This window comes from Delphinus delphis, chromosome 2, assembly GCF_949987515.2.
Source record: "Delphinus delphis chromosome 2, mDelDel1.2, whole genome shotgun sequence".
Classification (NCBI taxonomy): Eukaryota; Metazoa; Chordata; class Mammalia; order Artiodactyla; family Delphinidae; genus Delphinus; species Delphinus delphis.
The window spans coordinates 79,113,391-79,137,916 of NC_082684.1; the positions used below are offsets into that span (position 1 = coordinate 79,113,391).

Sequence of the window (24,526 nt, forward strand, 5' to 3'; positions counted from 1 at the left end):
CTGCGTGGCTTGTGGGATCTTAGCTCCCCGACCAGGGATTAAACCCAGGCCCACGGCAGTGAAAGCACTGAGTCCTACACACTGGACCATGAAGGAATTCCCAAGATGACATCAATTTTTATGACCCTAATTGTTACAGACATTACTGGTTCTCATTATTACTATTTGTGCCAAGGAAACCAAATCTAAGTCTTCTTTCCAGGTTTAAGGTTCTTAACTGAAAGATTTAAATACACAAATATTAAGTGACATAGATTACAAGCATATGACAATTTTTTCTTTATACTGATGCTGGTAGTAATACTGATATTATGCCCCAAATCAGGTACCATAAATTAGCATTTATAGCATTAGTATCTACTCGTCACTGAATTACAGGTGTGATTTTCCATTGTAAACTATTACTTGGGGGAGGGCAGCAACATTTATAAGTAAATAATTGTTGTATTTCAGTTTAAACAAAGCTACAATCTGATTCATATATATGCTATAATCTCTGGTGCATATAAATATGGTACACCTATAGCATTGTTCTTAGATTATATTCCAGTTAGAAAATAAAATATTAACAACCTATGACATATCATACATAAATGCTTATAAAGAACTTGCGAACCCAGAATAATGTAATTAGCTCTTCCTGGTACATAGGTCTCTCACTCACACTCACACACACACACACACACACACACACACACACACACACACACACCTATCTATATACAGTATAATCATGATATATTTTGAAATTTATACTCTACATAGCATATATTTATATATGTTTCACCAATAAATGGGGGCCACGATGGAGGAAAATCCTTCCCATCTCATCTTGTAGCTCATCTCAAAATAATTCTCCTCTTCCCCTCCTAACAATATTTGATATTGCTTGAAAACACTACTCAGCAAATTGTAAATGCCATGTAGATAGGGTCTGTGATTGTCTTGTTCACCATGTCCCAGAACCTTGTTCAGGACCTGTGGCTTATAAGCAAGCTCCAAAAATAAATAAATGAACATTTTAATAACCATGCTGGTGCCCTTAAATTAGGTGAATTTCTAAGGCAGCCACGATACTCAGACTGGTAACTTATTTGAAAGGGGAAGGACATAACCCCTTGTCAATATAATTTAAAATCACTCTGAGAGCAGTTTTTAGACTAAAGATTAGTGAATACTATATGGGAATCTAAATGGTAACTTCACAAATGAGCTGAGAAGAGGAAGATAGTTACCAGAAAGTGGAACTGATTTCAGCACAGAGATAAACTTCTGGATGAGCTGTGAAAGAAATCTTCTTTCTTGATAGGCTCTAAAATCAGAGAGAACAAACAGTGACCAAATTATTTTTGAGAAATAATTATTTCAAAAGTAAAATTTAAATGCTGAACAGCCTTTCTTACACTGTTCAAAATGTTCCATTTCTCTCTGAAATGAGGACCATAATTTAAACACACAGCTTCTTCTTTGAATGTAAATACAGCACTACATGAAGAAAAGAAGAGCCTCATTACTGGCCTAATAAACCAGCCAAGAAAGCATCTCTATCTTCTTACTGTAAAAGTTTTCACTTGTGATTTAAAGGTCAGAACTAGAAAGTTTTCAAAATTTCATTTACAGTCTGCTCTTGAAACATAAAAAATCTAACATTTCAGTATGTAGTTAAAATGAGATAAGCAATTACATACTTTAATATGTTTAAACTATTAAACAGAGTATTACGATGTATAAAAATTAAATGTTAGTTTAAAAACAACTTTTTACTCATTACTAATTTAAGATGCACTATGTACCAACTAATCAAAAAACAATCATAAGGTACTGGATGGCTACAACTGATTATGCCAGTCCTGGTGGAAATAAAAAGGAGGAGAATGACTAAAATATACTTGAAATGACAAGTCATAAAATATAATTAATAGCACAAGCCAGCATTAATAAAACTGGCTGACATTAACTGAGCACTTACTGTGCCAGGATGTGAGCTGTGTTAAGTACATCATACAAAACAGTCTCATACTGACGACAGTCCTACGAAACAGGTACTATTGTCTTGATTTCACACTGAGGCTCAAGGAGGTACAGTAACTTGCCCAAATTTACACGGCAGGTGAGTGTGAAACCTAGTTAAGTCTGATTGTAGAACCTATACTCTAAACAACTATACATAGTCTAATCATTATGAAAAGACCTGATGTTTCAATAAGAAACACAGTCTGTTTTAGGAGTTCAGAAGAAGAAAGCACTGTGGCCTAAAGTAGTTGGTGTGGAAGAGCATTTAGAAGGTTACCCTTCAATTAAGTGGAGTAGAGTGGAAAGGGTAGTTAGGGAAGGAATGTTTACAAAACAATGAATAGTCTATCGATTTGGCATTAAATCATATTGAGGTAACGGGAAGAGAGAGTTTAAATTTTTTAGAAGTAGTCAAATAATGCAAAGATATCATGTAATTAGCCCAATCAAGAGGCTATTGGTTAGAAAGATACCATGGAAGAGATGAGACTGGAGTTCGAAGTTAAAGAAAGGATATTCCTATTCTGACCCTAATATCCTGTCCTTATAGCTCTCACCTCCTTACTCCCAAACTTGTTTCTCTGATATCCAGCTTTTTTCAGTTCTTCGCATTTTCAGTAATCACCAGCAAAACTCCAAGCTTCACTTCTTTTTGTCCTCAACCCTCTTTTCATAGTTTACATACTCACTACATAATCTCACTCATACTCATGACTTCAGTTACTATCTACAGGTGTATACAGACTACTCTCCTAAGTGGAGGAAAAAATAAGAGTCAGAAGAAGTTATCATAGGCCCAAGGGAAGCGAGTCCTAAGCATATAAGCAAAGGGAAAAAATAGTGAGTGGAAAAGAGCACTTAAAGATGAAGAAAGAAAAAGGATCACTGCTGGAAGAGTCAGAGAGTAAATAAGGCAAGAACACAGTTAGACCAGCTAGCCTCAAAGAGAGAGCGGAACAAATCTCTTAGAGTATACAGATTCTTCCCCTGTGTCCTACTAACAGCACTTTGTTTGATGAAATAAATAATTGCTACTAGACTTTTATCCAATTGGTAATACTTACTATTGAAATACCCTGCAACCCTCATCTGCTTCCTTAATTGTTATACTTGATTTATTTTTCTCCTTAGCATGGACCACCATATAATATACCATATAATTCATCTGTTATTTGCTGCCTTCCCCAACTAGAATGTAAGCTCCACAAGAGCAGGAATTACTTTCCATTTTCTTCTCTGCCACAACCCCTATACCTATAATAGTACTCAGCAAAATAATAAACACTCAATATTTATGGAATGAATGACTGTATAAAATGGAGTGTATTAGTCATTGTTAAGAGTGCAGGAGTAAGAAAAAGAAAGATAAGTTGGAATGATAGCCTGCAGACTGTGGAGAAAATTGAGAACCATCCACGACAGGGACTATGATGGACAACAGGCAAGGGGAAGACCCAGTGATACACTTATGACTGGAGCAGAGATAAGGGAAAGGAGAAAAACATGGTGAAGTTTTGGCTTCTCCCTTGGACCTTTGAGAAAAATATTCCTATGACAGTCTAAGTGCTTCTTACTCATTTATTTGGTTCAGCAGTATGTAAAGGAAACAACAAATCAAGTCAGCAATATCTAAGACTCACAACCCAGCATAAGAAACCAACATGGAACAAAGCTTTGGCAACATACTGTTCTCTTGCTTCTGGATCCATCTTTTCATCATTCTTTTTAATCAAGTTCCAGAATTTTCTTAGTTTAGGTGTCTTTTTTAATTCTAATTCCAATCGTGCCTGAAAGAGTGATGTGACATTAAATTATCAGTAACCCCAAAGCTTACAAGGATAAAGATTAGATCAACTATTAGGTAGTTTTCTAATGTATGGATATAATATAGAGCAATGGGATAAAACCAGAAAGCAACATGACAAAACCTGAAAACTAAGAAACGAATACCTATATTTTAAAGAACTGTTCAATTCTGACACTTGTTAATAGAAAAAAATAAGACAGAAGAAACTGCCTTTTCTAGTCAAGATTTTAAGCTCAATAATACATTTTTTTCTGATTTCTAAAATTAAGGACTTTAATTTGAAAAATGAGCATTAACATTTAGGAGCATTAAAGTTCAAAAAAAGGGTCTGAAACAACGAACATAAAAGAGCTATCACAATAAGGAAATGCCCACACCGCCACATTCTTTCTTACCGCACTTATCTATTTTTAACTTAGTATTAATTATTTATACGTGCCTGTTTTCACCTTCATCAACTGTACCTATGAATGAGCCTGCCTATCTGGGCATCTACAAAACCACCCAAGAGCAGGAAATGGAATTCTGAATACAGTATTAGCCTGAAATTTGATAGTTTTAACTTTATTCCCTAAGATCTGATAATACTGGCACATATTATCCAACAAGAATTTGATGAGAAAAATGAAGTTGCTAATACTAAACATAATTCTGATCTTCTCCTATAGCTGTATGTACATTCCAATCAAGAAAAATAAAAAATTCAAGTCTGTATTTAGTCTCATCCAAAGACATATATACGAGTAATAATATTTTACTAAATTAACTCCTCTCTGAGCACAATAGATATCACCTTATTTCACCTTACAATAATGAAATCAGGTGAAACGTATGCTAGCTTACATATAAAAACTTTAAAACGGAAAAAACTACATCTATGATAAGTTAATGCATAGTAAATTAGACAAATTTTGTAAGCAGGAAAGGGGACTTTTAGCTACCATTTTATATCCATATTAAAGCTACACAGTCTAAAACCACATGTTCCACTTATAAATATATGTAAGTTTCTGAAATTAGATACTTACAGGCTGTAAGCCCATCCACATTGGAAGGGAGATAAGCTGCTGCACTTGACTCCGTATCAAGTCTACTTCCTGTTTAAAGCATGAAGAAACCAAGTATATAAACACACCAGCACTTTAACCTAAGTCTTTACATAAGGCGCGTACTGCCTTTTTAAGTCCTGGGGGAAAACATGCCATCAGTATTTTCAAATGAATGATATTTTATTATTAAGAAGTTCAATACTTTTTAAAAAAGATACAGTCAAGCCTCATTATTTGTAGATTCCATATTTGTAAACTCATCCACCTGCAAAAATGTATTTGTAATCCCCAATTCAATATTCCCAAAGCTTTTGTTGTCATTCATTGTCAGCACAGAGCAGAGAAAAACGTGAGCTGCCCGACACACACATTTCCAGCTGAGGCTGGACAAGGTGATGCTCTGCCTTCTTGCTTCAGCTCTCACATTATACACTAGCATCTTTTTTTGGTCTATTTAGTGCTACTTTTTTCACATTATTGTGTTTTTTGTTGGTGATTTTGCTATTTAAAATGGCCCCAAGCACAGGACTGAAGTGTCGTCCAGTGTTCCTGGGCGTTAGAAGGCTGTGATGTGCCTTACAGAGGAAATATGTGTGTTAGATAAGGTTTGTTTTAAGTTACAGCACTGTTGACCACGAGTTCAATGTTAATGATTCAACAACATATATTACATAAGGTGACTTTAAACAGGAACACATAAAAGAGTTATACGCTGATCAGTTTGTTGTGACCAGAGGCTTGCATGAACCTAACCCTGTATTTTCCCCAAGAGCAATGGTTCAGTTATAGCTAATTCAGTGTTCGCAGCTACTTTATAGAGCGTAGCTACCTCAAATAATGAGAACTGATGGTAAGCTGGAAAAAATAAAGTATTTCAATAATAAGCTAGCTTTTAAGTTAATTAAACCTAGCACCAAACTACTAATACTAATTAAATCTTGGTTTTGTTCAGTTGCTGACAAGGAATCACATCTATTTATATTTGCTTTGTTTAATTTAATAAATGTTAAAGAGATAATAGTGACATATCATAAATCTTTTTCTTATGTCTTTACAAGATCCGTGTGAGGTACTACATGGAAACAGATAATAATCATCCATCTACCAAGACTGTTTTCAGGGAAAGAAAAAACCCCATGCATTCTCCTGTATGGGTCTAAATGCACTATCAGTTCAGAAGCACCTATCTTTAAATAAATAGGTATATACCTTCAGATAACCACAGTAGAGAAGCACGAGTGAAATAGTAATTACGGTAAATATTAATTTTTTAGAAGATAATCCTATGAAGAATGAAAAGTGTCATACACAACCCAAAAGACTTTCAAAGATCACCCATAACCACCCCTACACAGTCAACTCAAAACATAACTCTCCTGCTGAGCTGCCAGCTTCTGCATGAAGTATGACTGAGAAGTAATGAAACCATGTTTCTGTGTATAGCTTACACACACAGATCTCATTACTCAATGTTAATATTAGACCCTTTGCTGCTCTACGTCTGGAGAACTTCAGCTCTTATTATCATTTTACTTAGAGGCTAGATAGAGAAAAGGAGTGATCAAGTCTAAATCTATTAAGCAAACAGATCTTATAAAAAGATTTTACTGAGAAGGGGCTGAAATCAAGCTGTTAGCATTATCCTCATTCCCCACTACTATGAAGAGTTGGCTACAGAGGTAATCTCATCTACATTCAACTGAAAAGAACAAGAAAACTTGAACGTTTCCCCAAAAGATAAAGAAAAATTACCAAACTATTGAAGCAATGATCAAGAAAAAGCAATAAGACTGTCTGTTCATGGAGTGAAAATTCACCATCAGTTTCAGCTAATGCCGCTTTCAAGATACACTTGAAAAAGAATGGGAAGTCATCTGGCTTCTTCTTAAAAGTCTGAAAAGAGAAATAAAAATTCATTTTGAAATGGCTTGCTCACCTCTTCTCCTTTAAGCAAACACTGGTGGACTTTTTAGTAGTCCATTAACAATACCTAATAATTACAAAAAGATTATTTGCTTTCTTATTAACGGTAGCAAGTCAAATATAGGTTTCTGGCAGGACTATGTGAGAGTTGCAGAACCGTTCAGCTAATAAAATAATGGCTTCGGGCTTCCCTGGTGGCGCAGTGGTTGAGAGTCCGCCTGCCGATGCAGGGGACGCGGGTTCGTGCCCCGGTCCAGGAGGATCCCACATGCCGCGGAGCGGCTGCGCCCGTGAGCTGTGGCCGCTGAGCCTGCGCGTCCAGAGCCTGTTGCCCCGTGACGGGAGAGGCCACAACAGTGAGAGGCCCGAGTACCACAAAAAAAAAAAAAAATAATGGCTTCAATTCCTTTATTTTTTCTTCAAGGATTAGGCTGGTAATTAGCTTAGGCTTTGTTTTCTTATTAAAGATCTAAAGTGTTTTAACTCTTCTAATTTAAACAAAAGAAACAACATCTTTAGCAAAAACTAAAGTCTTCCCACTCTAATCTCAAAGACAGCCTTTCCTTTATATTCTCTTTACTCTTAACATATAATGTTAAAAAAAAAGGTAAATAATGTAAATATATTCAAGCCTCTCTGTGATCTGCCTCCCCACCTAGTTCCTTTCTGTTACTTACCTCTCCCTTCTTTCATAGGCATGTGCTCCAAATGTGTGGCCTACACTAGCTGTTTCACTTACTTCCCTACAACGGGTTTCCACCCACAGCACTCCCTGAAGTTGTTACAGCTGTCAAGTGCAAAGGACTCTTACCAACACTCAACCCCTTTTCAATGTGCTGAAGGCTCCTCCTCCTTTGTCACTTTACAGACCAGTGTTCCTAGGGTTCTAGCCTCATTCTTCTTTTCCCCCTCCCATTACTTCAACTACCATATGCTAACGATTCTAAATACACATTTTCAGTCCAGGTTTCTCTAGACCCTTAGATTCCTTTGTCTACTAGACAATTTCACCTAGATATTGCAAAAGCAATTTAAACTCAGTAAGTCCAAAACTCAATTCAATAATTTTGTACCCTCCAAAGTATTCCTCAAGCCTCTTCTACCTATCTTGGTAAATGGCACTCTCATCCTTTACATTCAGTTGCCCAAGCCTGGAAGGTTATTGGAAATAATACCTCTCCCAGCTAAAGCTACTTCAATTATCAAGTCTAATCAATTCTACTTTCCAAACCTGTGTGTAACCTCTTCTCTTTATCTGTATTGTCTTTTCTCTGTTTCAAGCTCTAATCACCAAAGTGGTTTTTATAACCTGCAAACTGATCAAGTCATTCTCTGGCTTCCCTCTCCCTTCCTTTGGTAGTTCGAAGCAACTTCAAGAAATCCCTAAGATCTCTCAATAAGACACAAGGCCCTTAGTTTACTCTGGGTTCTAATCTGCCATATGATGGTTGTCACTTAATGAATATTTCAGTGAAGTGTCCATGGTTTTATCTTAAAGAATGTTAACACCTTTTCATTTTGGAGACCATCCCCTCAAAAGAGATGACAAGTACCCATGCCTTTCCTTATTTAAAAAAGTATGACTGGAGGGGAAGAAACTCTTTTGATAAGCTGACCATTTCATGGTGGCCAAAGAAAGCCAAAATTTTGGACCTCTACTAGCTGATCAAGCCTCTACTACAGTAGCACAAAGAGAAAATGTCAGTCTATTAGAAATGTCAAAAAGGGAAAACAGATCCCAAATCAGAGACAAAGAGAAAATTGAAATTACAATATATCTGTCTCAACTTTGGAAACACTACTTTATTCACATAAAACTACAAATATATACCCCCTGCTGTGAAACAAGACACTGAAAAATATCTCATTTAAGCATTATCTGTTTGTGCTACTTAATATAAATTTGACTTTATCTGATGTAAAAGTCTTTATAACTCATGCCACTCTGTTTTAAGTTCAAAGCAGAAAAATAACTCCACATTCATAATTTTTCAATTCACAGTAAATTAGTTTAAAGAAAGTACTGAAACCGAAAGAAATCTAATATTATTTTTCATACACCCATTCTTTTTCTCAACATTTAATTTATTATTGGATAAAGTTCTGTTCTAAAAACATTATTTATTATTGGTAAAAAGTGTGCTACTTTGTAATGGCTTAAGTGAGCACAGTAAGAAAGCTATGAAGTAATTTAAATCTGTTACCTCCCATGCAGGGACATTTTCTCTGAACTTCTCATTCACCATACAGCAGATTGACATTAAATAGGCTTTGCTGGACACTTCTGGAGAATAATTCATCCAGAGGTAATTTTCAAGATACTGGCTGTGGAAGAATGAAAAGGCATAGAATATTTCATTAGTTACCACCACTTCTTTGTAATATATCACTCCCCTGAAAAAGCCTAATTATTTATAACTTTTTCAAAATCAATATTTATAGTTTGAGAATCCTTCACAAATTTACCTATAATGTAGGTCAGTGCTACCTACTATAAACATATGTAGCAAATGTGGCTTTGGAGAATGAGTCTTATACTTTTAAAGCAGGAAGACCTCAAAGGTTATTGACATATATAATTATCACCATTAGAGCACTGGATATTCCCTTATCTAAGGCATTTCGTGGAGTAAAAAATAAAAATATCTGGCAAGTATCAGCTCTAAAATGGAATGATATGATGGGCAGCTTCACAGAGAAATGTATCTGAGAAATTAACATGAACTCACATCAGGACCAAATGATTTCTGGAAACTAAGAGACTTAACAAATCAAAAAGAGGATTTGTTACTTAATTTACAAGGTATTCAACATAAGTCAGTTTTCAAGGTAACTGGCATTTCCCCCTCAAGATGCCAAAATTCTTATTCTAAGACTTTGGTGAAAATATTCCTAAACAAAGTAAGTATTTCTGATTTCTAAAACAAAGCTTAGCCATTTCTTATTCAGAGTAATTATAAACATCAGTTACTGTACGGGGTTGTAAAATACTCTCAAGCACTAATGCACAAAAGGACTTTTTGTTCCCATTTTAAATCACTCCACACGTGTTACTTTTCAATTGGTTACCAGTGCACGTGCACATACTTGCACCCACACGCAGAGTTATGCATTTTAGATTCTGCTATAGCATATAATTTTTCTACTTTCTCTTATTCTTCAAAGGTCTGCTCACATTGGTATTTCTATGGGTCTATCTTTAGCAATCATTCTTGCTTAATTTGCAAGAGCCTAGAAACCGGTAAATAGTATTTTATCCTAAACAATGGCCAAAAGGCTCCAAGTTAGAGACTACTCTTTCATAAATAAAATGCATGAAACTTTGTATCATTCTTTTCTTATAAGCTTAAATTTTTCCCTGAATTATGCCCTTTAGAACTTCCATTACCAAGTCTGTTAATGTGAATCTGTCTGAAATCTCTTCATTTCATGGCAGTTTAGCTGGTGATAGAATTCTTTCTAGGTTGATAGTTCTACTTTTTTTCTATGTACTAGTCTCATACTACTATCTTCTCTATCATTACAATTGAGAAGTCTACAATCAATTTGTTCTTCTTCCTCTTTTAGTAATCTGTCTTTTTCTCTCTAGCAGATTTTAAGATCTTTACCCTGTCACTGTTCCTCTGTTCACAATTTGCTATATATACTTCCTGAATCTAAAAGACTCATATGTTTCAACTGTAGAAAATTCTTAGCCATCATCTCTTCTAAAATGACACTCCTTCATTCTCTCTAAATCTCTTCTGAAACTCCTAATGGATCTTCTCATTCTAGCATCTAGATCTCTTAATTGCCTTGTACACTTTCCATCTTTATTTCACTTTGCTATTATTTGTTAATTTCCTCAGCTCTAAATCCCCATTCATTAATTCCCTCTTTAGCTGTGTCTCATCTATTTAATTTGCCCATTGAGTTTTTAAATTTCAATGATTTTTATTTTCATTTTCCCCCAAACTGTCCATTTTTAGTGTCCTGTTTCTTGTTCACATATTCTATGTGTTCTATTATGCCCATAATAATTTTAAACATGATTGGACAGTGTGTATCAATTATATAATTACCTGGGATTTTCTGGGGGTATCTAATCCTATTCTTTATTGTTTCAACTAAATCTTGCTTTAATGTGCTTTGTAATTGGGAGTTTGAACTCATCTTTACCAGGCTTTTAGCTGTAGGATATTTTTGCAGTATAGTTGGAATACATGTCCTTTCAGAGTATCTTCATATTTGTTCCTGCCAGATGCCCCACAGATATCATTGTCTTGCCAGAGTTTTTAACAGTAATGTCTTGGGTATTATCTGACTACACAGCAAACTCCAAACCTATTCTTTACATTTTTCAGATGATGAATCTGAAAATATTAGAGTCAATGATTTGCCCAAGATGATGCAGTTATCTCCATGATATACATGATACAGAACTGACTCCAAACTACATCTCTTTAATCCAAACGTAAGGATTGTTCAATAATTCCTTGATTCTATTTTGGCAATCACAGCAAATGTAATCTATATAATAACACGTCCCTCTTACGCATTTCATCAAAGATTCAGTTCACTCTCCTGTACCCAGGCACCTCCTCCATGCCATCTCAGTTTTCACTCTAGCAAGAGACCATCAATTATCTCTATTACAAACTTGAGACTCATTATGTCTGGAGGCTGGCACAGAGAAAATGGCATTCTAACCCAGAAATTATTATACATAAAAGTTCCTGGAAGGTAACAACCCCCTTTTTCAGTTATTAAAAATCTTTCACTGGGTTTCCCTGGTGGCGCAATGGTTGGGAGTCCGCCTGCCGATGCAGGGGACATGGGTTTGTGCCCCGATCCGGGAGGATCCCACGTGCTGCAGAGCGGCTGGGCCCGTGAGCCATGGCCGCTGAGTCTGCACGTCCGGAGCCTGTGCTCCGTAACGGGAGAGGCCACAACAGTGAGAGGCCCGCGTACCGCAAAAAAAAAAACAAAAAAAAACTTTCACTGTCACTGATGCCTTCAATATGCTCTGCTGCTTTTCTCCTTCAGTCCCTGCAATTCTCTTGGTATCTGATATTTGCCAGGACCATAGAATTCTGGCTTTATCCTAATCATATATCAGCATCCTCTTGATTTTTATTTACTTTCCTTCTGAAAGATGGCATGATATGATAAAAAGGGCATATTAATCTAAGGGCCAGATGGACCCAATTTCTAGCCTCAGTACTCTCTATAAAATAAGGAAACTCTTACTGGGATTATCATGAGGATTAAATGAGATCAAGTATTCAGTGACAATACAGTTCTTAGGATATAGTAGGAGTCTATTTACAAGTTAATTCATAGCTATAAACTTCAATTTCTCTCCGTAAAAATAATAAGAACACCTACATCAGGACATTTTTTGTGAGGATCATATCAGTGTATGTAGGGAGAAACAGTTGTTAATAGAGACTGACTTCTGATGCAGACTAGACCTCAAGAAGTGTGGAGAAGTGGAAAAACCATGAGCTTTGGCATCAGACATTGGCATCCCACCTCTGCCAATTACTTAAATGCATTATCTTTAACAAATAACTGCTCTGACCTCAGTTTCCTCCTTCACTAAGTGGAGAGTAGAATACTGACTTTGCAGGGTTTCTGTAAGTGCTCTGTATGTAAAATGTTTAACAATGTGCCTAGCACAAGGTTCAATAAATGGCAGATACTACTATCATCAACAGCAACCTTGGCTTTTACTTCCAGCCCACTGGCCACACCTGGTTGTAATATAATCTAAATTGTAACCTAAAAATTATATATTCTCTTCATCTGAAATATTTATCAGTGGCTTAGGTCAGAACAATGCTGGCTTAGTAATAACAAGTTAGCCTGGAAGGAAAAAATGGCTACAGAATGCATTCCAATTTACTCCCATTATCACTAGAGGAACCAAAGAAGAGTTCAGAAATTGCTCAGCACACACTATCTTAATTAGTGAAAAACAACTCAAAATACAAGTTACACTAATAATGGAACATCATCTTTGAAAACAAAGGCTATCATACACGTATTCCAAAATAAGTCAATCACAAAAATATAAATCTTTTAAAATTTATAATTATTTTCTTATCCACTCACAGAAATGTACAGAAAACTTAGCTAAAAGTTAAGTCACACTGTCATCTTTAACTTCATCAAAGTAAAGCCTTTAAACTCACCTAAATTCCAAGAGCATTATCTTTCTGATGGCAAACCTAAAAATATAAAAATAGTAAAAATATTTAAATAGAGAAAATAAACATTTCTGAGTTACTAATGCAGATGTATTTTGGAATCTTGTTTTAATTTTGACTCACATATCAGAATAATTATATTTATTTATGCATTGAAAAAAGCAAATTTTCTTTTTATTTTTGTTTGTATTTTGTTTCAGATAGTTTACTTTATTTTTAAAAACTGTCTAAGAACAGTTACTTATATCCTACCCATATAACAAACACAATCAGCACCATGACATACGAGGATACAACACATACATTAATAAGCCAAGTAATTTTAATCAAAACACAAGTGCTCATCAATATTCATAATATTAGATCACAACTGCCAAAAGCTAGCCTGTCTCAATTTCTTAAACACTGACTAACATTCTTCCATTTAATAATCAAATGAAAACATTCTGCTGAAATCATGGCCTCCTATAAGCACAAGGGACACATGTATCTATATCACAAATATGGGAATCAGGCTTCTGTAGCCTTGACATTAAGTTTAAAATATTAGAAAATTGTGGAGGGAATATCAGATATCTCTTTATATACTTTAAAAATCAGAGTGTTTTGTTTTATATGGATAAATGATGCAGTAGTTACAAGGTATCCTTCCAAAGGTAGGTTCAAACGTCCACTAATTTAGTTTTATCATTTTGTATATTGACAATAAAGTAGCCAGACCAGAACCATGCCACTGGATATTAGCCTCCAGCTTTGAAAATTAAATCAGTATGCATTATAAATTTATAATACCCCAAGAGACCATTATCCTGTCAAAATCCTATTCCACTGATTTCTGATCTCTTAAATAGTTTCACTGAGCAAGCAATGTCAGAACTTTAGTGAGAATGAAATGAAGGATTTAACTGTGCAATAGCACAAAGACAGAACACTGCCAAGGCACTGGCTTCTACAGCCAGCAAAGCCACTGAGAGGATACAAAAGCTTGTGTTGTACACTCTAGATCTCCAGCTGCAGGCATTTCACTTTACATGTGTGTTAGACAACAGAATTCAGGCCCTGCTATGCAAATACCTGCACCCTTAATTTCTTCAGCCACAAACAGGACCTCATTGATGAAAGAAAGAAAATCTTGGTTCACGAGATAGATCAGTATTCTAGTCATGATTTAGTGTTACCTTGACAACATCTTTAAACACCCTGGGACCCAGTTTCCTCATGTACAAAAGAGGTGAAGTGGTCAATTTTTTTTTTTCCTGTGGATGACTGGACAAGTGAAAAATCAGTTTTGATGGGTCAAGATAATGCAATCTTATAGCAATCTTGGTGGTATTCATTAAATTGGGGGTTTTACACTTCTGCCAGTAAACTTTCTGAGACAGATAAAGAACTTAACTAAAGGTATACATATAAGATATAAAAATGGGTCTAGAGACTAGATATTATGCCAGAAAATCTTTAAAGATAAGGATGAAAAGTATAAGAAATAATGAGAAATATAAATAAAGGATTTGGGGATGGTTATTTTATTAAGTTACCAATATTTACTGAGAGCATGCTTTGTAAAGCCTGACTCCGGTCAAGGGTTTAACATGCATTTCATTAAATCTTCCCAAAGCTGGATAATTTATGTACAATACATTGGGTCTATTAACCATATTGTTAACTGGATGATTAAATTTGATAAAAAAAAAAAAAGAGTGGGGAGGAGTAGTCAAAGGGGTTTTTTTTTGCTGCTATAATTGCCCTCTGCTATCTCTCTTGGGATATGGTTGTGTGAAAACATGAGGTCTGGAGCTGTGGTAGCCCCTTTGCAACCACATAGGGAAAGCCAGAAAGTTTGTTAAAAGGCTGACAAACACCCTCACATTATGAACTTCTGAACTACCTACTCCAGATTTATTGTTAAATAGATGATTAAAAAATCAAAAAATAATTGTGAACAAAGGAAGCCAGCCACAAAAGAGTACATATCATGTGATTCCATTTATTTAAAGTTTAAAACCAAGCAAAACTAAACTGTAGTGTTCACGTTTGCATACTTACATATTTAAATGATATAGCAAAGGGCACATAAGGGTTTGTGGGATGCTAAAAGGTTGGTTTTTTTACCTCAGTGGTGGTAAAAATTCAGAAGGCTAAATGTTTCTGTACATTTTATGTGCTTTCTGTTAATTTCATAGTAAAGAGGTTTAAACATTTTTAATAAAAAGAAATATAAACACTGGCAAAAGTAAATTGCTCTAAAAGTCATCCCTTTTTTATCTTTCAGTATAAAAATCACTTGGATGGATTAACAGGATTAATAATCATACCAAAGTGTGTGGGTTAAGAGAGTCCTAAAGGGCAAATGGACCCTGTCCTATTTAAGAACAGAGTATTGGATAAGAGCCAGAGAACAAGGATTTAATAACCTGGCGCTGTCTGTATCCATGGTAAAATATCTTGGGCTAGTTACTTAATCTCTCTATACCTCAGTTTCATCATCCATAAAATGAGGATAACGGTACCTATCACAGAATTGTTGTGAGGATAAATACGCTGCTATATACAATGTGCTGAGATCAGAAGCTGGCACATAGTAAGCACTCCAGAAATGACAATTACTGTTACTTTTAACATTTTAAAATCAAACAGATAAAAATACATTAAGACAAATTCACCAAATCTGATAATGGTAAGGATAGCAAATATGAATCATTTGTGTAATATACCACACACTACAATGGGGACTGAACAATATGGTATTTTAAGATCTACCTAATTTTGAGATTCTAGAAGTGATCATTTATACCATAAGAATATAAGAACTGATTGATTTAATTCCCAGATGCCTCCTAGGGAAATAGGGATGATGTACAAAAAAACGTATATTATAAGAACCTTAATGTATCATATTAAGAGTGCCTTATGGCTATAAACTGCCTATTTTGATAGCCTACAAACAAGTAAATAAATCTTACATTAAGCCATTCCCCAATAATGAAGAAGCTATGAGCATATAACTCTGCAAAACAGCTTCCACAAGGCACTAGTCTAAAAAAAAAAATGGTCATTTAAATTTTTAAATATACACTACAGTTTTTGTGCTACACAGGTGCATTATTTAACTTTTTGAACTTAAGGATTTGAGGGCAAAATGCAATCAGGTCACTTTTATTCAAGTGTTTAAATGTGTACAAGATGAGAATACGGCTGTTAAGAGTGCCGTGATAAGACTTAGGGAGCCCCGCCAACGACTGTTATTACTTTCAGCAATTAAAAATGACTTAGCCAAGTCTACGTAACTTAAAAATCACCGGCAGCTTTTAGTTGTTAATTATATTCAAGGATGCAATATTAGTAGCAAAGGTTTAAATTTAAAAAAACCCCATAACCCTAAGCAATCCATTGGAGTGAAACCCTGTTCTACAAAGAGGCAGAGAACTAGCTCTGAATGTTCAAGGTAAATTCCAGATTGGTATATCCTTAATATATAATAAAAAAGGGTCCTAGAATTTATCTACCCACTCATCTTCAGTTTACTTTCCTCAGGCAATCTCCTCCATACCCACTTTCAACCAACAAGTCATATGTTACATATCTGTTCAAATGTGACATCTTTATTTTCTTTTATTGGAGTATAGCTGCTTTACAATGTTGTGTTAGTTTCTGCTGTACAGCAAAGTGAATCAGCTATATGTATACATATATCCCCTTCTTTTTGGATTTCCTTCCCATTTAGGTCACCACAGAGCAATGAGTAGAGCTCCTTGTGCTACAAATTCTGTTCTCATTAAATATCTATTTTATACACAGTAGTGTATATATGTCAACCCCAATCTCCCAATTCATCCCACCCCCTCTTTCTCCCCTTGGTGTCCATACGTTTGTTCTCTACGTGTGTGTCTCTATTTCTGCTTTGCAAATACGTTCATCTCCACCATTTTTCTAGATTCCACATATATGTGTTAATGTACGATATTTGTTTTTCTCTTTCTGACTTACTTCACTCTAAGAGAGGATCTTTGCCTGATCATCAATCTAAAATGGCAGTCCTGTTGCTATACCCTAATCCCACTTTAATTCATAGCACTTACTACCTGCTGATACTATATATATATGTATATATTTTGTCTGTCTAGATAAGAATTAGAACACAGCTTCATGAGTAGAGGCTTCATCTGCCATGTTCACTGATGCACCCTTAGCATTGAAATGGTGGTTGATACAAAGTAGGCTCAACCCAATCCTCTCTTCAGAACTCTACACCTAAATACCCAACTGCTTATTCTACATCTCTCTCTATAGCTCTTTAGTGGCTAAATTCAACATTTCCAAAAGCGACTAGTGATCTACACCCAATCCCACCAACAACAACAACAGCAAAAGTCAGTAATGGCACCTAATCACCTGACAACCTTTGCCAAAAATTTTGGAGCCATCCTTGATTCCTCCCTTCCTGTGTTCACCACATCCAACCACCAAGCACTTCTATCTCTCAGATTGGTAACTCTTCTCTATCTCAACTTTCCATGCTAGTCCATGCCATCATTATCTTCAATCTGACTACAACAATATTCACCTAACTAATTTCCTGCCTCTTGCTCCCTCCAAAATTTTAAAATACCACCATCATGCTTCACTGGTTTCCTACTTCTCTTCAAATTTAAAACAAACAAACAAACCAACCTTAACATGGTCTTTGGCCCAAGCTACTTCTACAGGCTCAAGAAGGGACTGCTAAAACAACTAGAGGACTTCCCTGGTGGCGCAGTGGTTAAGAATCTGCCTGCCAATGCAGGGGCATGGGTTCGAGCCCTGGTCTGGGAAGATCCCACATGCTGACATTAATCATCAATGTCAGTAAAATGGTCTTTTATTTTTAAGTGCTTTTACTTATGTTGTTTGCATTCTTAGATTCTTCTTGTCTTCATTTTGCCCGAAAACTTGTTTCTTAAAATAGTTTGCACAGGGACTTCCCTGGTGGTCTGGTGGTTGAGAATCCGCCTGCCAATGCAGGCGACACGGGTTCGAGCACTGATCCGGGAAGATCCCACACGCCGCAGAGCAACTAAGCCAGTGTGCCACAACTACTGAGCCTGCGCTCTAGAGCCTGCGAGTCCCAACTACTGAGCCCACGCACCACAACTTCTGAAGCCTGCGTGCTTAGAGCCGGTGCTCCACAAGAGAAGCCACCGCAATGAGAAGCCTGAGCACTGCAACGGAGAGTAGCCCCTGCTCGCTGCAACTGGAGAAAGCCCGCACGCAGCAACGAAGACCCAACACAGCCAAACATAAATAAATAAAATTTTTTAAAAAATGACTGGCCTCTTATTTTGACACTGCCTTTACAATATTTAGTAAAATTTACCTCCTAAGACTCAAACACATGAAAAAAATAAAATCTGAGATTTTATAAGGTCTATGACATTCATAACACAAATGTTTCTATGTCATATTAAAACGGTTAGTTACTTTTTAAAATACTCATTGGGCATATATATCTACAGGTGCAGATATGGAAATATGCCCAAGACACATTGTTTAAAAAAAAAAAGTCATGATGCAGAATGGTATGTAGAGTATAAACTCTTTGCTGTTTAAAAAAAAATCAAAGGGGTAGGGAACTGGAACAGATGTATACATAAGTAAAGAAACTGAGGGTTAAGGGACAGGGAAGAAGATGTACTGAAACTTACCCTTTCTGTGTACTGTTCAAAATAATTTTTATTTTTTATTATATATATAGTTTGTACATTATGTACAAAATGCATATTATTTTGTATTTAATTATTATCATGTATATTTTACTTTTCCAATTTTTAAATAATCTTTCAAAAAGATTTATCAGAAAATAAGAAAATTAGTATTAGTTGAACTGAAATTTTAAAATCTCCATATTTACTCTTCCTCACGTTCCTTCAAAAACAAAATAAACCCTAAAGAACTTAATCCCTCTAATCTGAGCCAAAAATTAAAAGGCAAAAAAATATCTTATGCCTCTTCAGCAGCTAGATATAGTTTTTCTAGTCACCATCTCCTTGATGACCAAATCAAAAGAAGGAAAGTTCCAAGTTTATGATTACGTTTAGTTTAGAAGTTCAAATGAGATCCAAGTTAGTCCCATCTACTTCCTATGTATGAAAATTAAACTCATTCCTACCTTGATTTGACAATTTCTTTCTCATATATATCTTCAATCACCTGTTAAAATATAAAAATGTTTAATATCTCAAATAACTTTTTTTCAGACTCGAAATTGAGAGTTTTCAATTACTGAGATTACACAAAACAAGGTGGTTTAGGAAAGCTATCAAATATCACTGCTATTGAAATAATATTTAAGAGATTTTTTATAATCCCATTATATACCTCAAAATGTAAAATAACAGAAAGCAAAGCAGTAGGAAAAAATAAATAATAAAATAGATCTAAATAAAAATAATTCTAGAAATAATTATTAAAATCATGTATTTATTTCATTTCTAGGGAAAATAAAAATTCACAAGATCAGGATATTTTTTAAAACTTAACGAAGTATATAAATGTTAACAGGCTCCACCTAAGAGTTTTAACAAAGTGCTTTCAAAAACCAGAAAGTAAACTGAAAGTGCAAAGACATAACAGAAGCAAATGCTAATCATTACATCCTGTTTTCCAAGCACATATGATAAAACCTCAGAATTTCCACTTACTTGGGTTAGGGTGGGTAGGATGGTATAATACATAAGAATTCAGGTTCTGGGGTTGGAAGCCTGGTTCAAACCATCCACCTTTACTGCTGGAGACTACAACCTTTGCAAATGCATGACTGCTCTAAGGCTCAGTTTCCCAGTATACAAAAAGGATCTAATAATAAGTACCCCGTGGGGTTGCTATAAGACAACACATGTAAAGAATTCAGTACAGGTCCTGGCACATGGTAAGCCTTTAATAACAGTTATCAGTAGGAGAAGTAATAGTAGTGCTAGTGACAAGAGTAGTTGAAAAAAAAACTTACTCTAAAATTATGAAGTACTTTAACATGGTATAATATAATATTATTTTACGGCAACTATGTCTTTTAACTGCTCAAAGTATACTTCTCAAATAAATGTTTGTGGGTGGTAAAGGGAGGAAGACAATGAGGCAAGCAAGTCTTGAATTTGTATGAAATTTTCTGTCATTGCTTTTCTGTTTATCAAAATCCAAATTAAATAATAAAATGATGGGTATAATCTTCTTTAAATACCAACTTATACATAGCTTCATCTAGTGTTAACTAAAATGATCTGAATATAAATTTAATCTCTAAAAACCTTGATCTAATTAAGTTCAACTCAATCTAGTAGTTTCATAAAGATATTTTTGTTATTAATGAAAAATGACCCTAGGAACCCCCAGACCCAACATATACAAGCACAAACATACACAAACAGCATATAGTAAGATAAAGCAACCTGGCTGATAATTATGAGTAATTAAGGTATGTCAAGTTTATGAATATCCTCCTGATGAATAAAATGGGATTGCTGGCAAACAAAAATATATTTATAAATAAAACATTTAAGCTAAACTAATGTGAGAAATTTGGGATTAAGTTCAGTTTTTATAAGAGGGCCTAGATTATCACAATTCAATTTACAATGGCAAACTTAAAGCGAGTCTTCACTACTTGTTAAATGGCATGTGTATGTTAGCTCTATAAGACCTCTCTTTAAGAACCTATGTCAATGAGAATTAATCCTCCATTAGGAATCCTGCCTTTCGTTTATTCTAAATTGTGTCACCTGAATCCTAAGTCCCTTCCCTAATTGAATATGACTGGCCCTCAGTCATCTAATTCTCTAAACAACTTCCACCTCTTCCACCATTATTACAGATCTTTCAGTTCATCAACCTAAAAATAAAAGAGAAAACAATAGATTTTATCCTAGATGATCTGTCAAAAAAACTGTAGGAAGGGGCTTCCCTGGTGGCGCAGTGGTTGGGAGTCCGCCTGCCGATGCAGGGGACGCAGGTTCGTGTCCCGGTCTGGGAAGATCCCACATGCCGTGGAGCGGCTGGGCCCGTGAGCCATGGCCGCTGAGCCATGGCCGCTGAGCCATGGCCGCTGAGCCTGCGCGTCCGGAGCCTGTGCTCCACAACGGGAGAGGCCACAACAGTGAGAGGCCCGCGTACGGCAAAAAAAAAAAAAAAAAAAAAACTGTAGGAAAACTGATGTGTATTTACAAAGATATTCATTACATGATCACCTAATAATGATAAATCAGAGCAATCTAAGAATCTATAAACAGGAAAATCCACACACATTTTTTAAAAAGCTTAAAGGAAATAAATAACTATCTCTGGGTAGTTATTTTTATTTTCTTATGTGTAGCTTCTGTATTTTCCAAATTTTCTATTATGAGTAATTATTAGCTTAGAAAACCATTCATTTTAACTTTTAAAAAAATTATGAAGAGCTTCTGTCGAATTAGCTCTTGAAAAAGATACAAAGAGCATACCTATTCAAAAGGGATGCTGCAAACCAAAAATACTTACCTTTATGTCAAAAGGTGATTTTTTCTTGATATGGGGAGCCCAGTATTTACAAGCTAACTGCAAAAGTAAACAGTATAAACAGTAAGTCATAGATTCATACCACTGAAGATTCATACCACTAACAGACTGAGATCATTCAGAAACAAGCTGTTTCTTAACAGGGCACTACTGGCGCAGGGCGAGGCGATAGAGTAATTTACCTATTAAGGGGACTATATGGGCTTGCAGACCAGTGAGCATCTTCGGGCCCAATCCACTGAATGCCAGTAATGCCCTGCATGGCACCCTGCCACTATGATTTTAAAAAAAACAAAATTTATTTTAAACTACTCCTATGGAAACAATAGGGTGAAGTTAATAACCACAGTCAAACACCTTCAACATAGAGCTAACGAAACCCAGGTCTAGAAAGATTAAATGAGCTGCCCAAGACTACAATCAGTTAACAGGTGAGCCAGTACTAAAAAACAGATTCAAAATCCTCAGGAATGTTGATTTGCAAAACAATAATCTTTAAGTGATTAGTACACATTCAGGCACACCTAAACAAAACCTAAAAAAAATTGTAGTTTATCAGTGGGTTATTACCAAGAATAAAAGAGTCAGTATGTTATATTTCAGCAAAGCAGGTTTTACCTGAAAAATGTGAATTTAAATACATATACAAGGAGACCTCAGAGATATTTCAGGTTTGGTTCCAGACCACCACAATAAAGTGACGACCTCAATAAAGCAAGTCACATGAATTTTTTGGTTTCCCAGTACATATAAAGGTTATAATTTACACTATACTGTAGTCTATTAAGTGGCAATAGCATTATGTCTTAAAAAAAAACAATGAACATACCTTAATTTAAAAATACGTTATTGCTAAAAATGCTAACCATCATTAAAAAAAAGTGAGATCAGGGCTTCCCTGGTGGCGCAGTGGTTGAGAGTCCGCCTGCCGATGCAGGGGACGCAGGTTCGTGCCCCCGTCTGGGAAGATCCCACATGCCGCGGAGCGGCTGGGCCCGTGAGCCATGGCCGCTGAGCCTGCGAGTCCGGAGCCTGTGCTCCACAACGGGAGAGGCCACAACGGTGAGAGGCCCGCGTACCGCAAAAAAAAAAAAAAAAAAAAAAAAAAAAAAAGTGAGATCACAGAGTTCAGATATCTGATCTTCTTAAAACTAAATTTTAACCTCTACATCTTACTTATTCAATAATAATTAAAAAGCCCCTTCTCTGGTCAGGTGTGCCAGGTGCTCAGAAATAACGGAGGAGGAGGGGCAGAGAAATGGTAGGATCCCTTCATACTCTCTGTCCTCATCTCATACCATCCTCCCTCTTACTTCTTAAGTTCGCTCTCCTGGCTTCTTTACATACACACCATAAGGCATTTCCACTTGCTACTCCCTGGACTGTTTCCCTGCTCTTCCCCAGACTGGCTCCTTTTTTGCATTCAGGTCTTAGCTTTTGCATTCAGGTCTTAGCTCATTCGGGTCTTAGTCAGGACTCTCCTGACTGCTCTTCATAAACCCCACCCAGTCTGCCACAATGCCGTTTCATTTTCCTGATAGCAATAATCACTGTCTGAAACTACACTGTTCATTTGTCTCACTCATCCCTCTAAAATGTAAGATCCCTGAGGGGAGGAAACTAATAACTTTTACCACAAAAATTCAAGCAATGGGAAAAGGGAGTTCTAGTCTAATTTGTCCAGAAAAACCTCTCCAAATTAATGTAGATGGATGACAGTGAATTAACCATATAAGAAAAGGTAGGGGAAAAAAATGAAGTAGAGGGAACAATGTTGAAAGGAGGTGCCAGGAGGTGAAACATTGCATGGCACAAATAAATTGCAGTTCAGTATGGCTAAACACTGTGAGAAAAGGAGGAAAAAAAGAGAGGAAATTGGATATAAGCATGGGTCAGATCACAAAACAAGGTGAATGATTCCAGTCATTATCCTAAGGGCAATTAGAACTCTTTAAGAAAGCATTCAAAATGACTCTTATGCTTCTGCCTTGGCAAATTTGCTGAAACAGGGCACAGAGAAGAAAGAAGCAAGTGAGTAATAAGTTCTGTATAGAGTTACTTGCACTCTTATCCAACACCCAAAGCAACAAATAAGGATTAGGAAAGTTGCTCAGCGCTACAGGGCTATGTTTCCCCATTCAAAGCCAACCGCGGTTCACCATGCAACACAATAAACAGGTTTTAAATGAATGCTCTCTGACCACGGGATTGCTCTCTTCGTAGATGCATGTATTTGGAGCAGGTGTCTTGTCAAATTCTCACCATTCCCTTCAAAGATCTAGGTTACTCTAAGGTTAAGGATAAGCCTATCCCTCCTTCGACCCTCAGTTCAGTATCACCTCTGCTATGGAACCTTCTTGCCAGTCTCAGGTGACTGGGGTGGTTCCTTCTGTGAATCCGTCTCTCCTGCGACGAACTCTAACATAGAAAAGCTCGCATAATAACTTTCTTTTCATGTGTCTGTCTCCCCCGGAACATGAACTCCTCGGGGCAGAGCCTCTTTCACCACGGTCTCCCCAACAGCTAGCACAGTTGCTGGTACACAGCACGTACTCTTTAGTAAAAAGACTTGAGTGTATGAATTGACAAACGAATGCCTCGTCGGTGCTCCCGTTCCCAAGAAAAATCCCACGTCCTGGCCTCGGGGCTTCAGCGTCCCACCCCTTCACACACACCAGACTCGCCCAAGCGCACCTGGGTCACGAACTCCGCGTTGATCTGGGACACCGTAGGGGCCACGATTTTCTTGGGCTGAGCAGGGGCCGTCATGGCAGCACTCTCCTTCCGCTCCAGTGGAAAACAAAGGACCGCTCCGAGCAGCGGTGAACCCGATACACTTCCCGCTAAGAAGCGACTGCGGCTGCCTAACTCCGAGATGCAAATACCCGCGGAGCAGAATATCCTCAACGCTTACAGACCACAGGGATCGCGTACCGCAGCTTGTACATCCTTCAAGAAGCGGAACAGAGCGGGGCCGGAAGTGCATGCAAGCGCTGGTTTTGAGCTAGAGAGGCAAGGGC

The 24,526-nt window shown here is 36.5% G+C and overlaps 1 protein-coding gene across 1 annotated transcript in view; it reads right to left on the minus strand.

Annotated features, from left to right (window-relative positions):
• Window positions 1–24,457, minus strand: part of AQR (aquarius intron-binding spliceosomal factor) — a 107,872-nt gene extending 83,415 nt beyond the window's left edge. The window contains exons 1-9 of the mRNA XM_060004951.1: window positions 24,201–24,457; window positions 21,489–21,545; window positions 19,129–19,169; window positions 12,969–13,004; window positions 8,997–9,117; window positions 6,622–6,762; window positions 4,849–4,917; window positions 3,700–3,800; window positions 1,236–1,312 (exon numbers count right to left, since the gene is read on the minus strand). Coding sequence (XP_059860934.1) covers window positions 1,236–1,312; window positions 3,700–3,800; window positions 4,849–4,917; window positions 6,622–6,762; window positions 8,997–9,117; window positions 12,969–13,004; window positions 19,129–19,169; window positions 21,489–21,545; window positions 24,201–24,275 — 718 coding nt within the window. The 5' untranslated portion in view covers window positions 24,276–24,457. The remainder of the gene's footprint in view (window positions 1–1,235; window positions 1,313–3,699; window positions 3,801–4,848; window positions 4,918–6,621; window positions 6,763–8,996; window positions 9,118–12,968; window positions 13,005–19,128; window positions 19,170–21,488; window positions 21,546–24,200) is intronic.
• Between the last annotated feature and the right edge of the window lie 69 nt (window positions 24,458–24,526).